A 17,970-nucleotide genomic window follows, 5' to 3' on the forward strand; every position below is an offset into this window, starting at 1 on the left:
ACTTGTGATGTGACAAATGTATTCACATGCTGAAATATTTCCGATTTTGATCAACGTTTAGGTCTGCCGCAAGTCGATTGAAGTTTTCACTGGTATTTTAGAGCTATGACGTCATCAAAATTCGCAGATCGTCACTTTTATCTCACTTTTACCTTCGGAACTTCTATCTAACAATATCAGAGTTATAATTTACACATAAATCGTTGCAACGCAGTGGAAAATACGTCTTGTAGAACGCTTGTTGCATGTATATTATCAACTGACAAAAAAAAACACAGATTTTAAGATATTTTCTTCAAATTTCAGTTCCTATCACAAGTTCATAAGCACAGTTTAAGCAAGTATATTATGTGCAATGAAGGTAAAGCAAACTACAGTAGAAAAGTGTTTTTCTTAATATAACAATGGTGAGATTTCGTTTGCCTGTTTACTTTTGATCCCATACATATATTGTAAAATCAGTTTAAATTTGCAGGGGGGGCAAGCATTTTTCAAGCCAAATTTAATCTTGTGAGCTGCAACGAGTGCAACGTAGCTAAGTATATTTATGAAAAGTAAGGTAAATTTGGGCCGCACGAGCGAAAACGTTGCAATTAAAGATATTTTCAAGGCATAGCCTACTTAGAGATAATTTCGGGCCGAAAGAGCGAAAAAATTGTTCTGGAAAAATGTTAGTTTACTTCGAAGAAAATTAGATGAAAAAGACATTATCGCCCGAAGGTAAGAAATATTTTTGAACTATCGTTTTCATAAGAAAAGAAACGTTTATAAGACCCAAAGCCAGGGAGACATGTGCCCTTTCTGCCGACTTCCATGAGTTCAAATCTCATTAAGCACTCCATTTGCCAAAAATTCCCATTTTGTATTGAATACAGGCATTTCTAATCTTGACTGCAGTCTACTTCGAATGAATCCGTCCCGTTGTTTCTGCACACACACCGCAGATGCTGCTTCAGTAACGAGGCGCACAGCCCCTTCCACGGCTTGCGTGTGACACGAATAGCTAGGAAATTCAAACTCTGGACCTGCAGCATCGTCAATGAAGGACATTAACAGACTATTCGGTATGTCTCGAGTTAGCGGTAGTTCATATCTCTCTGTATGCTGCCAATCGATCAGTTCAAAGCAATTCAAAGTATTCGTTTGCTTCAAAGTTCAAGAGTGGAACTTTGAAGAGACAAATGAAATCTCCATGACTTTGTTTTCTAGCAGCAAGTATCCTTCGCAGTGCCAATTTTCTGATATGCAGACGTTCATTTACCAACATGTACAACAATAAGTTCTCTTGGTGAGCAAATCGAAGGCATTTCGGTTGATAACAGGTTCAATTATTGCTTTTAGTTCAGCGCCGACTTTTTAACTACGTGAAACAGATGTTTAGCTCCTTTAGTACAGGAAGGTTGCGTTTTTACTGCAAACCAAGTTGGAGCATATACCTTGGCAATGTACTCCACCAACGCTCTCAGATTTTCACAGGGATTCTTTTGTGAAACTTAAAGCTTCAAAATGCGATTGGCTGTTGTCAGCCATCTGGAGTGATTCATCTTTCCTGGATTACGATAGGCAAGCTTGGCATCACAACGCCATGAGCTCATTGCTTTACAGATGTCATACAAGTATTGCTGGTGAAGGCAGTCGAATATCAACAGCCTCAAACTTAACGACTGGTACACTGTCACAGTCTTCAAGTTTTTCACCAATGGAGCCAGAAAAACTTTGTGGACCAGATGTAACTCCATCAAGATAATGCATTAAGTGCCTCAGTGATAGGCTAAATCATTAAAATGCAACAGACATACAATGATAGCTACAAACCGCTGCAATGGCCTTTTCTTTGGTTTTTGATGGTTCTTTGCATATTCACGATTATGTTGCTTAAATGGACTAATTGAATCGTAACAAATATCTTCTATGACGTCACATGCGATAGTTTTGCTGTGGGGAAAAATTCTGAAGCAGATCGTGATATTTAATCTGCTGGTCCATTGTAATCTTGAACTAGCTTGCGGCAGACGTAAACTTTATTTTAAAACGCTGAAATTTGCAAAGCTAATTAGTCAAGCCACACTACAACTTTTAATTGCTATTACAGAGCAAAAAGCAACATTTTCTTTTTTCACTCCACCCTAATAGACAATGTTAACTAAAATATTTAAACATGCATGCAAATGTAATACGCTATTCTATCTTAGGATTATGACAGTACAAGAGTAGAGATTGCAGCGTTCGATAGTCAAGTTCATAATTGCGCAAAATGATGACAGGTTTACTCTTTAAGCTAGGGGCTTTGAGACGTTATTGAAGTCAACTTTAGTTTTTCTTTCGCTTTCGGTCAGGGGCTGACGTTGTGCTGGCAGTGATGACGTGGTGATATAAACACAACCAGCTCCAGGTAACACCAATAGCAGAATACGTAGAAGTCAACATTAATGGTAAAAATTCAAAGCGCTTAGACATGGACAAAATCGGAAAAATTGCACTGCAAAATATTTCATTTACTATCAAACCGCAAAGATATATTGATTCTAAAGTGCTGACGCAAGGAAAAATTTTAGATTTTGCTGAGGATTTCAAGTTGAATGTTGTAAATGCAAAAATTGAGTATAGCAGAAGAATGCATAATTTTATCGGGGTTTCAAATGAAGTGAAAAGAAGAGGAAACAGCGAATAATGTCCAACAGTTTGAAGAAAAAGAAAGATCTCAGTATCTTTTTGAGAGCCACTAAAGCTTAGTAAAGTTAAAGGCAATATTGCCATGAGAATTGCCTTTTCGTGGACATGCCAGCCGAACATGTATGAACACAATGAGCACAGAATCACTGCACGAAGAAATTGGTTTACACTGTCCAGATGAGATGACTTGGGCCTGAAGAAAACATCCAACAAACATGGCACCATCGAAATAAATGTCAGCAAAAATGTTAACAATGGAGAGATTGATGGTAAAACGGTATGCTCTACAGATTGCACCAACCCACTACTGGACAAACTTGCACTATCATTTGAAAGAAAACCAAATCGTTTACCAATGACATTTAGAATTTTGTCAGCAGCATTGTACAAAGCCCAGAAGTTTGGAGCCCAATAAGTGTGAGTCAGTCCACGTTTGAATGGAAACAATCTTGAAAAAACTTGTATAACATCGTTGATAAAAGGCCCGAATGATATTACAAAAACACTAATAACAATTGCTGCTAGTGTAAACAATTTGGATACTTTAAATAGATGCACGGCATTTAGAAAACTTTTTGTTCTGTCCATACAAAATGTTCTAATGAAAAATATTCCATAAGCAGGCGCAATATACAAGAAAATATGCTTAAAGTTTAGCAGCACAGAAAACCAAAATGCACTCCATAAAATACTTCCTTTAATGAGACTGGCAAAAGATAAAAATAAAATTCCAAAAAGAAAACCATTGTATTGAAAATGAATGTGATCAACAATTAACAGGCCACAATTGAAAGCCAACAACACTATAAATTCCCATTTCTTATCATTGTTCCTCTTGATAGATGAAATTTCATGAATGCATTTATATCCAGCAAATATAAGTAACAATTCAGTCACTATTACACTTCCCCGCTGGAAATACAAAGTCTCATTGCTCTTGTAGTTAAGATTACTTATTTTAAGCATTGCAGGATCGAAAAATGTTGCTATGTAAGACAAACAGCATTCAAACCATGCAAAAAGTGGTGGGTAATCTAAAGTCCACTCTGACGTCTTTTCGAAGTACCATTCTTTATGAGGGAGAGTGTGAGTTAAAGCTAGCCAGTTTCTATGCACTTCAAAGTCAGTTGAAGTATAACAAGGAATCAGCAACACTTTTACAGATACAGACAGACATATTAGCAGTATTATTTTAAAAGCTTCCTCCATGTTATCAAATTGTCTAGTCTATTCTTTAAAACTGTTTAAAGTTTGCTGCCACTAAAAATAGGTGTATAAGGTAAAACTTTGTGACACAGCCACAAATCTATTTGATCAACAAAAATGTTAAGCTTAAAATTTATATTACTGAAAGCTAATTAAAGCAACAGCAAATACATAATAAAAGCAGTTCAGAAAACACTTGATAGAAAGTAAAATAAGTTAATAACTTAATATACAATAGTCTGATTCAATTTTTTCCATACATATACTGTATGTGCACCATTGTGCACTGTGCAGACCATTTGCAAGTAGAATAAGCCCAACAGGGAAATAATACCTAACTTTGTTGTCTCCAAAACTACAATTTCATTTTACCATAGCTAGCCTATTTAATTGCTAACTAAATTTGCAAACTCTCACTATAGATTAATTAGCATCATATTTTAGCAGTTAACAATCCTTTATTTAGTGTCACCAACCCACTGGGCAATGGGCATTCATATCAATTGACTAAGCTAACTGTGACCTAAATAAAGAATATTTAAAACAGTATGACAGATATAAATTATGACAGTGCTAAAAATTCTCGTTATTAATAAAAACAATTCAACTATAGCTGAAGAAAAAAAAAACTGACAAAGAATATATTTTACTACACTAAAACTAATACTTTAAAAACAAACAGAAGCTATTCAAAATTGATCTCTTCTAAGGGTGTGTCATTTAATGATATCTAACTGATGCAGTATCTTAATTAATGGTATAAAAGCCCACACTCGATATATACAGGTGGGAGGGCCTAACCTTATTATGCTTGGGTGACAGCTGACTTTAGCAATTTTTTTGCTGCCATCCTTGCTGCAGAAATTATATTTGTTTTACTAATGTTTGTGGTAATCATATGTATCCAATAAAATCAAATTGAATTCTTGGTTTCTTTCAAATTGTTGACATTTTTTGGGGAGCAAGTCTTTTAGGCGCTGACAGTTAGGCGCTGGTCTAATAGGCGCGCACACTGTGGCGTCTGGATATTTAGGTGCGGAGCACTGTGGCGCCCGGTCATTTAGGTGCTATTCCTAGTAAAGTATGTAGATTGTATCAGCATGGCAGCTTGCCAGAAAATTATATCATGGCTTCCGTGAGTGAAGCTGCTTAAACCGGCAATGCTTTTCACACAAAATGTTTCTCGATCAAAAAGACTGTAGGCTAAATTACGTAAACTTTTTGCTTAAAATTTTCTCCATAATCATTCTGCTGTACCTCCTAAAGCATTGCGCGCAGAAACGAAGTAAAATTTTTCTCATGTGCAGAATTGTTTTGGCATTCGATTAAACTACATATATTTTCAAATTATTTTATCATGCTTGGGTAGTAAAGATTATAATGAAGTACACTTTTCTGCCAATTTTTAATTTTTTTAGAAATTAGAAAAAACACCGTATGGAAAGTTGCTAGTCTAAGATTAAATGTTTTAAATTTTATTGCAAAGCTTTGCATCTTTGGATAGCTGAAGATGTATGCTTTCATTTGATGTCAAGATTGTGCGTCTACGTCGATCACATGAGATGTTTTTACGGCGTAAATACAACAGATTTGTGTGAAAAATGTCTGGTTATTTAGATTAAACGTCTTGACCTCGGTGGTTGCGAAAGAGTTAAGTCAAATAATAACTACACTAAACATCAGTAAAAAAATCATACCTTAGCCTATATTGAAGCGGGTGGTTAAAATTTTGGTGTGCAGTGCCTGACTTTGCAAGTAGCCTAGGCTACAGCAAAGAACCCACAGCAAGCTCTTTGTTTGAGAAGGTAGGCTACACGAGGTGGAAGGATGAAGATTTTTATTAAACAAATAATAAATACGAAAAATGCGCAATCAAACACTGCAACGTACACATAAAGCCATCAGCAGCAATTTTTTCACGATTACGTGAAGTTGAAATAGTCGAAGCTGCCATATCAATCTTTGCTTTATGATGTGGCAAACTTACCAAACTTTTCGGTGCAAATGAAGTGCTCAGATCCAACATCGGCTTATATGCAGGGCAATTAGACCAGCAGACCACCTGATCTCCACAGGACACGTACTTCTGGAGTAGAAGTTGCCGGTTTAAAGGCGCAGCTTTGTGCAATCTGTTACCTTTAATAATTACTTCTACTTGAGACGGATAGATCGTGTGGAGTTGAGGTGCGTGAAAACGCTCTACTACTCTTGATATTAGCACATTTCTACAGGACATTTGCAATGCATCCTGAACACAAGTTGCAGCCAGATGGAACTTTACTTAATCTGTTATCTTTCGCAATTACTTCTGTTCGGGATGGATTGGCCATGTGACGAGAACGCGTAAGACGCTCTACTACTGTTCACATGAATACATTTCTACAGGGCATATAAGCTACACCTTGGCTACAAGTTGCAAGCATAATGGTGGGACTTCGCTCGTTATTAAACCTAGTCGGGGTTTTGACGGAAAACTAAGTTACTCTTCACTTAAGCCTACCGCCCGGTTGAATACAGGCTACGGTACATTTTTTACTGATGTTTAGTGTAGTTATTATTTGACATAACTAAAAGTGAACTCATACATGTTCGGAAACTTGAATAATTTATTGATAAAGCTTTCGCCGACGCAAACCTGGACTAACAAGAAATAAATGCTGAACACGCGCATTAAAAAAACAACATATTTTTCTGTTCAATATAACATTTTACGTGAAAATCATTGTCGGTTTAAGCAGCTTCACTCACGGAAGCCATAACATATTTTTCTGTTCAATATAACATTTTGTGTGAAAATCATTGCCGGTTTAAGCAGCTTCACTCACTGAAGCCATGACATATTTTTCTCTTCAATATAACGATTTGTGTGAAAATCATTGCCGGTTTAAGCAGCTTCACCCATATATTTTTTTCTGTTGAATATAACATTTTGTGTGAAAAAGCATTGGCGGTTTAAGCAACTTCACTCACTGAAGCCATGACCAACAACGCACACGCATTAACAAAACAATATATTTTCCTGTTCAATATAATATTTTGTGTGAAAAGCATTGCCCTACGCCCCTACCTGCTAAGCTGATACAATCTACAGACTTTACTAGGAATAGCACCTAAATGAACGGGCGCCACAGTGCTCCGCACCTAAATATCCAGACGCCACAGTGTGCGCGCCTATTAGACCAGCGCCTAACTGTCAGCGCCTAAAAGACGTGGACCCATTTTTTGTGCCTAGTAGTAGTGCCAATTGCAAATAGTTTATCAACATTATTAGGTGCAAGTATAGAATCCGCCACCCCGGTCAACATGACGTCACAAAACGGACGCAACTATTATTGCGAGGGTGAAAAAAAGGAAGGTAAAAAGCGGCGGAATGGAGGTGATAAGGCGGAATGGATATGGATTTTTTGACAATTTTACTGTGTTTTTACAATAAAAACATTAAACCAACGTCGAGTGTTGAATATAACTACCTAGAATTCAAACGCAGCCGCTGGGCGACATTTTTTTCCAATGTATTGTAAAGGCAAATCGATCTTTATTCAGAATAAGCCACCATTGTTTGCTGTGATCGGTAAATAGTGCTTCCACTAAACTTGCTGTAGTTTTCTCGTTTCTACTCGGATTTTAACAATTTTGCCATCGTTGGAAAGCACGATCATACATCTAAACGAATCAATTAAACAGTAGCACAAAGTAAGTACTAGTTTTATCTTGTGATAACTTAAACTTCACCAACTTGTAACGATTCTCAGCAACTTAATTTTTACAACTAAATCATTAAATTTTTGCAAACTAAAAGAATATGTCTTGCTTTATGCACCTGGAAAGTTTTAGGTTTATATCTTATCTATAAAACGGGCAACCGTCGTTCAAACGTAGCCGCTCGTCGACACTTTTTTCCAATGCATTGTAAAGGCGAATCGATCCTTATTCAGTAGGGGAAGGTCGGGGCCTATGAGCATATAGGGTCCTATGATCCATCCCTTTATTTTTTTAAATAAAAATGTTTTCCACTCCGTTGCAGTCGAGATCTTTTCTTCACGCTTGAATGCATTTCTTACAATTCCCAGGACAATCTTCTGTGAGAATTCGAAGCGAAAGAAGAGTTTCTTTGTTTTTATGTTGAAAAAGTAAATTTTGAGGGGTTCGGAAACTTTACTATAACTTCTTAGTTTTTCAACAGATATTCAAATGGTTTAATTTGTTGACAAGTAGTGTCATTTTTAAAGGAATAATGAAAGAAGTGCAGTATTAATGTTAATAGTTTAGAGTCAATACATGTGAACTTGTCAATATGGAGAGTTGGAACCTATGAGCCACCTTGTGTGCTGATCCTATGAGGCCGGCTCATAGGATCCTACTTGGTGGAAATTCAGATCACAATTAGTTACTGTTAGAAAGTTGTTTATTTATTTTTTATATTTAAGCTAGTTAAGATTATAGTAAATTGTTTATGTGTATTTTTCAATTTTTGTTTAACAGTTTAAGGTACGTTTGTAGGCTATATCTGTACATAAGCAATTTCAAAAATTAGTTCACAAAACTGACTATAATGCCTCGAACAATTGCTAAAAAAACTCATCGTGGTAAATCGCTGTTCCAGTTCATCTGTAGTCCACCCATCACTACTGGGTCAACAAAAAGAGTGAAGGAGAAAAATTTCGATTAACTTTTCTGCTTTTGACCTTGTGTAAATAGCCTGTTAGTAGCCTATATTTGATGGATCGGTTTTGTAAGCTTGTGATCATCAAAATGATGGCACGATTGTAGCATGCTTAATTTGTTTCATATTTTCTAGCCTTCTAGGCCTATATGATCTGTCACTTATAAAAAAAAATGTAGGCCTAATGTGATTGTTAGAAATTATTATCTTTTTATTTAAAAATTGTGGAAATCTTCCAGTTTCATGATCACTTATAAGCCTCTATTTTCAACATATCACGTCCCATTATCTTGTAAATGTGTTGTTGTGTATTCATGTAAATGTATTTATCAATGTATTCATGTAAATACGTTTATTATTTTGATTGTACTGGTGGCTCATAGGACCCCACGCGTTGGATCCTATGAGCCACTTCAACAAATTTACATTTTTTGCTCCACATTAAAAATCTGAAAAGATACGAATTTTCTCTTTGGTGATTCAGCAGGTTATATCACAAGTTATGCTAGCATGAAATATGAGGTGAAAATATTCAGAAATAAAAAAGTTATGGGGCTAAATCAAAAAGGGGGATCATAGGCCCCGACCTTCCCCTATACGCCACCCCATGTTTGCAGTGATCGGTAAATAGTGCTTCCACTAAACTTGCTGCAGTTTTCTCGTTTCTGCTCGGATTTTAACAATTTTGCCATCGTTGGAAAGTACGATTATATATCTACACGAATCAATTAAATGCAAGCTCAAAGTAAGTGCTAGCTTTATCTTGTGATAACTTAAACTTCACCAACTTGTAACGATTCTCAGCAAATTAATCTTTGCAATAAAATCATTAAATTTTTGCAAACTAAAAGAATATGTCTTGCTTTATGCACCTGAAAAGTTTCAGGTTTATATCTTATCTACAAAACTGAGAATCGTCCTTCAAACGTAGCCGCTCGGCGACACTTTTTTCCAATGCATTGTAAAGGCGAATCGATCCTTATTCAGTATAAGCCACCCCCTGTTTGCAGTGATCGGTAAATAGTGCTTCCACTAAACTTGCTGTAGTTTTCTCGTTTCTACTCGGATTTTAACAATTTTGCCATCGTTGGAAAGCACGATCATACATCTACACGAATCAATTAAACAGTAGCACAAAATAAGTACTAGCTTTATCTTGTGATAACTTAAACTTTACCAACATGTAACGATTCTCAGCAACTTAATTTTTACAACTAAATCATTAAATTTTTGCAAACTAAAAGAATATGTCTTGCTTTATGCACCTGGTAAGTTTCAGGTTTATATCTTATCTACAAAACTGAGAATCGTCCTTCAAACGTAGCCGCTCGGCGACACTTTTTTCCAATGCATTGTAAAGGCGAATCGATCCTTATTCAGTATAAGCCACCCCATGTTTGCAGTGATCGCTAAATAGTGCTTCAACTAAACTTGCTGTAGTTTTCTCGTTTCTACTCGGATGTTAACAATTTTGCCATCGTTGGAAAGCACGATCATACATCTACACGAATCAATTAAACAGTAGCACAAAATAAGTACTAGCTTTATCTTGTGATAACTTAAACTTTACCAACTTGTAACGATTCTCAGCAACTTAATTTTTACAACTAAATCATTAAACTTTTGCAAAATAAAAGAATATGTCTTGTTTTATGCACCTGGAAAGTTTCAGGTTTGTATCTTATCTACCAAACGAGCAATCGTCGTTCAAACTTAACAGCCCAGCGAAGCTTTTTTTCAATGCATTGTAAAGGCGAATCGATCCTTATTCAGTATAGGCTACGCCACCCCATGTTTGCTGTGATCGGTAAATAGTGCTTCTACTAAACTTGCTGCAGTTTTCTCGTTTCTACTCGGATTTTAACAATTTTGCCATCGTTGGAAAGCACGATTATATATCTACCCGAATCAATTAAATGCAAGCACAAAGTAAGTACTAGATTTATCTTGTGATAACTTAAACTTCACCAATTTGTACCGATTCTTAGCAATTTAATTTTTACAAAAAAATCATTAATCCTATACAAATTGAAAGAGTATGTCTTGCTTTATTCACCTGAAAAGTTTCAGGTTTATATCTCATCTACCAAACGAGCAATCGTCGTTCAAACTTAACCGCTCAGCGAAGCTTTTTTTCAATGCATTGTAAAGGCGAATCGATCCTTATTCAGTATACGCCACCCCATGTTTGCAGTGATCGGTAAATAGTGCTTCCACTAAACTTGCTGTAGTTTTCTCGTTTCTGCTTGGATTTTAACAATTTTGCCATCGTTGGAAAGCACGATCATACATCTACACGAATCAATTAAACAGTAGCACAAAATAAGTACTAGCTTTGTCTTGTGATAACTTAAACTTCACCAACTTGTAACGATTCTCAGCAACTTAATTTTTACAATAAATCATTAATTCTTTACAAATTGAAATAGTATGTCTTGCTTTATACACCTATAAAGTTTCAGGTTTATATCTTATCTATAAAACAGGCAATCGTCGTTCAAACGTAGCCGCTCGGCGACACTTTTTTCCAATGCATTGTAAAGGCGAATCGATCCTTATTCAGTATACGCCACCCCCTGTTTGCAGTGATCGGTGAATAGTGCTTCCACTAAACTTGCTGTAGTTTTCTCGTTTCTGCTCGGATTTTAACAATTTTGCCATCGTTGGAAAGCACGATCATATATCTACACGATTCAATTAAACAGTAGCACAAAATAAGTAGCCTACAAGCTTTATCTTGTGATACGACGATTGGATTGGTATTACGTTTGAACGACGATTGCCCGTTTTATAGATAAGATATAAACCTGAAACTTTCCAGGTGCATAAAGCAAGACATATTCTTTAGTTTGCAAAAATTTAATGATTTTGTTGTAAAATATAAGTTGTTGAGAATCGTTACAAGTTGGTGAAGTTTAAGTTATCACAAGATAAAGCTAGTACTTATTTTGTGCTACTGTTTAATTGATTCGTGTAGATGTATGATCGTGCTTTCCAACGATGGCAAAATTGTTAAAATTCGAGTAGAAACGAGAAAACTACAGCAAGTTTAGTGAAAGCACTATTTACCGATCACAGCAAACATGGGGTGGCGTATACTGAATAAGGATCGATTCGCCTTTACAATGCTTTGGAAAAAAGTGTCGCCGAGCGGCTACGTTTGAACGACGATTGTCAGTATTGTAGATAAGATATAAAACTGAAACTTTTCATGTTCATAAAGCAAGACATACTCTTTTAATTTGTAAAGGATTAATGATTCTTTTGTAAAAATTAAATTGCTGAGAATCGGTACAAATTGGTGAAGTTTAAGTTATCACAAGATAAATCTAGTACTTACTTTGTGCTTGCATTTAATTGATTCGGGTAGATATATAATCGTACTTTCCAACGATGGCAAAATTGTTAAAATCCGAGCAGAAACGAGAAAACTACAGCAAGTTTAGTGGAAGCACTATTTACCGATCACTGCAAACATGGGGTGGCGTGCCTACTGAATAAGGATCGATTCGCCTTTACAATGCATTGAAAAAAAGCTTCGCTGAGCGGTTAAGTTTAAACGACGATTGCTCGTTTGGTAGATAAGATATAAACCTGAAACTTTTCAGGTGAATAAACCAAGACATACTCTTTCAATTTGTAAAGAATTAATGATTTTTTTGAATAAATTAAATTGCTGAGAATCGGTACAAATTGGTGAAGTTTAAGTTATCACAAGATAAATCTAGTACTTACTTTGTGCTTGCATTTAATTGATTCGGGTAGATATATAATCGTACTTTCCAACGATGGTAAAATTGTTAAAATCCGAGCAGAAACGAGAAAACTACAGCAAGTTTAGTGGAAGCACTATTTACCGATCACTGCAAACATGGGGTGGCGTATACTGAATAAGGATCGATTCGCCTTTACAATGCATTGGAAAAAAGTGTCGCCGAGCGGCTACGTTTGAACGACGGTTGCCCGTTTTACAGATAAGATATAAACCTGAAACTTTCCAGGTGCATAAAGCAAGACATATTCTTTTAGTTTGCAAAAATTTAATGATTTAGTTGTAAAAATTAAGTTGCTGAGAATCGTTACAAGTTGGTGAAGTTTAAGTTATCACAAGAAAAAGCTAGTACCTATTTTGTGCTACCGTTTAATTGATTCGTGTAGATGTATGATCGTGCTTTCCAACGATGGCAAAATTGTTAAAATCCAAGCAGAAATGAGAAAGCTACAGCACTTGCAGTGGAAGGACTATTTACCGATCACAGCAAACCGGAGTGGCGTATACTGAATAAGGATCGATTCGCCTTTACAATGCATTGGAAAAAAGCTTCGCTGGGCTTAAGTTTAAACGACGATTGCTCGTTTGGTAGATGAGATATAAACCTGAAACTTTCCAGGTGCATAAAGCAAAACATACTCTTTCAATATGCAGAAATTTAATCAGTTTATTGTATAAACTAAATTGCTGAGAATCTGTACAAGTTGGTGAAGTTTAAGTTATCACAAGAAAAAGATGGTACTTGTTTTGGATTTGTAGCCAATTGATTCGTGTAGATGTATGATCTTGCTTTCCAACGATGGCAAAATTGTTAAAATCCGAGCAGAAACGAGAAAACTGCAGCAAGTTTAGTAGAAGCACTATTTACCGATCACTGCAAACATGGGGTGGCGTATACTGAATAAGGATCGATTCGCCTTTACAATGCATTGGAAAAAAGTGTCGCCGAGCGGCTACGTTTGAACGACGATTGTCAGTATTGTAGATAAGATATAAACCTGAAACTTTTCATGTTCATAAAGCAAGACATACTCTTTCAATTTATAAAGGATTAATGATTTTTTTGTAAAAATTAAATTGCTGAGAATCGGTACAAATTGGTGAAGTTTAAGTTATCACAAGATAAATCTAGTACTTACTTTGTGCTTGCATTTAATTGATTCGTGTAGATATATAATCGTGCTTTCCAACGATGGCAAAATTGTTAAAATCTGAGCAGAAACGAGAAAACTACAGCAAGTTTAGTGGAAGCACTATTTACCGATCACTGCAAACAGGGGGTGGCGTATACTGAATAAGGATCGATTCGCCTTTACAATGCATTGGAAAAAAGTGTCGCCGAGCGGCTACGTTTGAACGACGGTTGCCCGTTTTATAGATAAGATATAAACCTGAAACTTTCCAGGTGCATAAAGCAAGACATACTCTTTTAGTTTGCAAAAATTTAATGATTTAGTTGTAAAAATTAAGTTGCTGAGAATCGTTACAAGTTGGTGAAGTTTAAGTTATCACAAGATAAAGCTAGTACTTATTTTGTGCTACTGTTTAATTGATTCGTTTAGATGTATGATCGTGCTTTCCAACGATGGCAAAATTGTTAAAATCCGAGTAGAAACGAGAAAACTACAGCAAGTTTAGTGGAAGCACTATTTACCGATCACAGCAAACAATGGTGGCTTAGTCTGAATAAGGATCGATTCGCATTTACAATACATTGGAAAAAAATGTCGCCCAGCGGCTGCGTTTGAATTCTAGGTAGTTATATTCAACACTCGACGTTGGTTTAATGTTTTTATTGTAAAAACACAGTAAAATTGTCAAAAAATCCATATCCATTCCGCCTTATCACCTCCATTCCGCCGCTTTTTACCTTCCTTTTTTTCACCCTCGCAATAATAGTTGCGTCCGTTTTGTGACGTCATGTTGACCGGGGTGGCGGATTCTATACTTGCACCCATTATTATCACTAGGCTACAGCAGCAAACTAAACGACCTCCTGTGATTTACTAGCTACGATATTTGAAAACATATAAATGTTTTCTTTTTTTCATTATGGCTGACTTTTCATTATTTTTCATATGATGTGCACTGCAATGCTGCCACAGCAAATTCAGAAAAAGCACAAGATTTGGATACAAAAGCACAAGATTGCAAAATTTAACCTTTGCGACCCATCTTGCGCCAACTTGAAGAATAACATGACTCTGAAATCAACAGTTTAGAGAAGGGAAATGCTTACTAATCACTGTTTTCTTTTTAAACACGATTATCTATTTATTTGAGTAATAAGTAGACGAAGAAGTAATAGTAGGCTAAATACAATTATTAATTCTACCAATTAAAAAGATTTACACTTTATTAAAAGGCTACATAATACATATTGATCAGTTTTGTCTTCAACCATTGACGATTAAAAGGCTGTTTTCAGTACAAGGACTTGGTGAATGATTGTCATTATTTGATGCTGATGTATTCTTTTCGCTGCTTTTGTTATCTAGCAACACAGCCCCTGAGTCTGACGACGAGCACATACCGTACTCTCTTCAAATCAAGTTTTTAGCTAATCATAGGCTTTATAACTCAATGTTTAAAATTGGTCAATATGTCTAAGTACCGAACTGGTACCAGAAACGTAGATAGTCCAAAACCTTACAGTCAAAACGAGTCCTTAATTATCTACCAAACTCTCACTGGTAACAACGATTAATTTGGTTTTGGGAGCTGGTATACAAGTCCCCCCCCCTTGGCATTTGGCAACTCATGACAAAGAGGAATTGACCAAAACATGTGGATTGAAGTGTGTGAACAGTAAAGCAAATGTAAAGTAGTTTCACCATAGTTTCACCATATGTTTGGTTGAGTCCTGTCTTTGTCATGAGTTACCAAAGGGGGGGGGGGGGACTTGTATACCAGCTCCTGGTTTTGTTCAAAAAACACAAGATTTAGCCAAAAATTGATCAGAAAGCACAAGATCAAAAGTAAAAACACAAGATCTCGTGCTTAAAAGCCTAAAACACAAACTGTGGCGGTGGCGCCATTGGTGCACAGTGATCTTTTTTATGATGGTTGATTGTTTTGCTGCTTGCTGGAGCTAGATCAGCGTTGCCAGACTTTGGTGGATAAATTTCCCACGGACGCCGTTCAAACTCCTAAATGCAACATCTTGTCCCTACCAATTTTCCTAAACTTCTGGTTTTACCAAGCTGGGAAGCTGATCGTAATTTCTAAAAGATGAACATAGGTTTTCGCCTGCTTTAATTGAGGTCTTACAGCCCGTTCCTTTTTTTTCGAAGCAAGAATTTGTTTTCCGATTTCAAATTTTGTCCAAAACGACCCTGAATTGACTAATCGGTAAACCTGCTACTAGTTACCTATAAGCTAACGTAGCACTGCCAGACGCTGCCTGATGAAGATCCTCAATTGCCGTAAAAATACAAAAACACATTCCACAAACAGCTCATAACCGTGCCTCTACAATTTTTCAATTCAATTTTATTTTTTATTGCTGTGGCAAAAATGAAAAGAGCGATAAAGTAAACGCACGAATATGGCACTAACAAAGGGAAAAGATGGCAAAACCAAACGGTTTAAATGTGCATCGCTAAAACAGTATTTGGAAACTAATATTTTTAATCTGCCCGCGTAGGTTCGAATCCTGCCGACGACGCCAGTTAAATGTCTGTTGTATTTCCAGACGTTTAATATAAAATAAACAATAATAATTGTAGCGATAGCCAACCAAGTGAGAAAACCATTTACAGCAGGGGTGTGCAACCTTTATTGCAAGAGGGCCAGATATAAATAACTGGGCGACACCGCGGGCCGCACGTTTATTTAACATATGATTTCTAGTAGGTTAGTTGCATGCACAAAAATGTAGATTTTTGTTAACGCATTTCAGGACTATACTCTCCATTCAACGGCACATAGTGAATGGAATAATTCCCCAGCAACAACACTTCCAACAATCGGAAACTTCACTCTGCCAATTTCGGTAACCGGCCCTGTGTCAGGAGCCTCTACAACAGTGGTTCTCAACCGGGGGTCCGCGGACCCCAAGGGGTCCGTGAAGCGATTTCCGGGGGTCCGCGAAAGTTTCCGAGTTTTCAACATGACGGATCAATTAAGAAATTTAAAAATTGTTTGTGCTTGGTTTATGTATTAGCCTACAGTGATTCTTAAACTGTAAGTCGCAACGCACTGGTGCGTCGTTTGAAATTGCAAAGGACATTGCACAAAGGTTTGGTTTCTTAACTAAAATATCATATAAATTACTTAAACCTTTTAATAAGGCTATGTTCAACTAAATTCTTTTAAGACAACAGATTGATGATCAATGATTAATTTAGAAATACAAACGTTAGTCAGCAGTCTATCACCACTCACAGTTTTGCAAAGACTGTGATTATAACGAATTAATATTGATTTCAAATGAAAAAAGGGAGAAATTCTTTGTAACAGTCGCAACTATTCTATTAACTTTTGATAAAAGTTATAGAAAAACATCAAATGAGCGTATAGCTTACCGATGTTTGATCCTGTGTGCCAACATATAGCTCATAAGTCATAACATAATTTCGTCAATCTCATCAATCGTCAAGTGCGTTGCGAATTCAGCAAATTCTTTTAAGTGTGTTGCTTTGAAACTTATGTAACATGATTCCATAAGGAAACGCGATATACCAAAATTTCAAATTGAAATTTTTGGGGTCCGCGACCGCTTCGAAGACACCAAAAGGGGTCCACCAAGACAAAAAGGTTGAGAACCACTGCTCTACAAGTATGCGAAACTACCAGGAATAACCTATCAAGGCTTTGTCTGTCCGAGGATAAAGATTCAAAGCCAACCAAACCAACCAAGTTAAGACGCATAAATTTCTGAAAAAAAGTGCTCGCCTATTCAAATTTATTGTCTTTGAACGAGTTCAGTGAGAAGTTTGCAGCTGGCTTCTTTTCCCAACGGCTTTTTTCCAAATTTACTTCAATGGAAGTGCTCGCAATTCGAAGTCCATTTTTCAAGTATTCGTCTGTCAGAACCGATCGATAGGGAGATGCCATGCCGCCCGAATCGTTCGCACAAATACTTTGAGCCAAAAAGAGCCATTTTTGAAGCCATGGATTTTTTCAAAAGTGGAAAGTCATCTTAGTTGAGATGTTTTCGGTAAAAATCGCCAAGATTCATTTTTAAATACTTCGCTTTCAAATGCGTTTTTCTCTTGAAGGTCAATAAGCTCAAGTTATATCTGCTGGTGCTTTGTCAATCTCTATTGAATGGCGAAGAGAACGTAGGCTACCAAACAAGTGTCCATGAGGTTTGAAGTCCTTGAAACGAGCCAAAAATTCATACAACAATTTTTCAAGTTGGTCTGCAAATTCAGTTTTCTTCTCAGGATGCATTCCATAGTCTCTCAAAGTTGGAAAGTGAAAAAGATTTCCTGTCTGTACGTGAGCTTTCCAAAGTCGTAAATTGTTCATAATGCCTTTTATGTGACCATACATTTTAACGTTCCAAATAATTAAATACAATGGATTAGCGGTGGACGGTAGGAGATTTCCAAAATGGTTAACAAAAGGTGCGAAATCTACAATAATCCGCTCCACAATGAATTGTTCACACGTACCAGACCACGCCGTGACCAGACTAAACTAAATTATA

At 36.4% G+C, this 17,970-nt stretch overlaps 1 protein-coding gene across 1 annotated transcript; it reads right to left on the reverse strand.

The window, feature by feature from the left end:
* Positions 1-1,974: 1,974 nt before the first annotated feature.
* Positions 1,975-3,882, reverse strand: LOC145783551 (dolichyl pyrophosphate Glc1Man9GlcNAc2 alpha-1,3-glucosyltransferase-like). Its single transcript, XM_082595450.1, has 2 exons — positions 3,356-3,882; positions 1,975-2,878 (listed from the first exon to the last, which is right to left on the reverse strand). Exons 1-2 carry the CDS (start codon positions 3,880-3,882, stop codon positions 2,311-2,313), a joined length of 1,095 nt encoding a protein of 364 aa, XP_082451576.1. The 3' UTR covers positions 1,975-2,310.
* Positions 3,883-17,970: the final 14,088 nt, after the last annotated feature.

The sequence above is a fragment of the Aplidium turbinatum genome, chromosome 14, assembly GCF_918807975.1.
Source record: "Aplidium turbinatum chromosome 14, kaAplTurb1.1, whole genome shotgun sequence".
Lineage (NCBI taxonomy): Eukaryota > Metazoa > Chordata > Ascidiacea > Aplousobranchia > Polyclinidae > Aplidium > Aplidium turbinatum.